General features: G+C 43.2%; 1 protein-coding gene across 1 annotated transcript; it reads right to left on the reverse strand.

Moving 5' to 3' along the window:
- Positions 1–441: 441 nt before the first annotated feature.
- On the reverse strand, positions 442–767 carry Pmar_PMAR022193 (hypothetical protein; the record flags this gene model as incomplete). Its single annotated transcript, XM_002771972.1, has 2 exons — positions 442–603; positions 648–767. The coding sequence occupies 2 exons, from the start codon at positions 765–767 to the stop codon at positions 442–444; spliced, it is 282 nt and encodes a 93-aa protein (XP_002772018.1).
- Positions 768–1,339: the final 572 nt, after the last annotated feature.

The following is a 1,339-nucleotide window of genomic DNA, read 5'->3' on the forward strand; positions in this document are numbered from 1 at the left end:
TCGGTGGACACGCGGAGTCCGGCACCACCTAGCAAACCAACATAACAGGCGAATCTTCATAAGTCTCCTTGAGACAAACTAGTGTGGGAAAATATGCAATTTGTGAGGAAATTTCGGAAAATTCTTATTAATTTTTTCTACACTTCGACTAGAGTTCGTATGTGCACTTCTATAATTAGTGAGGAAACTTCTGAGCTCAGCAGCTGAGGGAAACGAACATATACTCCAACACTGACTCAAGGTGATATGAATTCCACCAACACGTTGACATATTCTGCTATACAAAACACCACCACTAAGTAGATGGTGATCCGAGTATGATTTTAGGTGATAACACTAATATATTTATGAACTGTGAGTATAATTATAGATGATAACACTAGTATACGACACAAGTCAAGACACTCAACTCCCAGCCAACTATCGATCAGTTCGATCTCGTTACAGTAAAAAGTGTTCTACGAAAAAGACCTTAGTTTGCTTGAGGATCTCTCGCATCGACTTGGGCTTAAATTCCCCTTCAATTGGAACCGTACGGCCCTCAGCAGCACACCTTTCGATCCACGCCGTGGGAGCTACAATGACTCCACGTCTGGTCGCCTCCTGAATTAAAAACTCCTTTCCCCTAGCAACAAGTTCTTCCACACCTCAAGAGCCGTCTCATTGAAAACATCATCAATTACAGCAATGTCGCATTGCTCTAATGTCGACTCAACACTCGCCGCGCCATTCGACATAGCCACACTCTTGAAACTGATAGATGCCATGAACTTGACAGGAGCCTTTGGTCGCTATCCACCTACTGAGCCCGAACGTGTGTCGATGTGCCCAGGAAGCAGAAACGGAGATTTTGGAAAGCCTGACAGAACCAAAGTGGGAGAATATGCACATGGTGAAATACATGTGTTGATGACAATGAGAAACTTCCAGCAAATTCTCATTGATTTCCGCCTGCTCCTACCTCAATTTCTATAACTAACTTTTGAAACTTTTCAGCTCAGCTGAGGGAAGCGAACATATATTTCTTCAACACTGGACGAGACTGTCAGCATCGCTCCGCTCAACCGATGTTGGAATATATACCCGCTTCCCTCAGCTGGATGTAGGAGTGTCCTCACTGATTGTAGCAGCTTACATACAAGTTCAGATAAAAATATACACAAGCCAATGAAAATTTCCTCCCAAAATTCCCATTTGTCAGCAACACACAGAGCTGACCATGAACATATTTTCCCACTCTCTACTGCTCAAACTCTTTATTCGTCGAATACTATATTCATTCAAGCCAATGATTCGCCTTAGATATCTCACAACGCACAGCGAAGATTTTCCCCCACCT

Source organism: Perkinsus marinus (genome assembly GCF_000006405.1).
Source record: "Perkinsus marinus ATCC 50983 genomic scaffold scf_1104296962130, whole genome shotgun sequence".
Classification (NCBI taxonomy): domain Eukaryota; phylum Perkinsozoa; order Perkinsida; family Perkinsidae; genus Perkinsus; species Perkinsus marinus.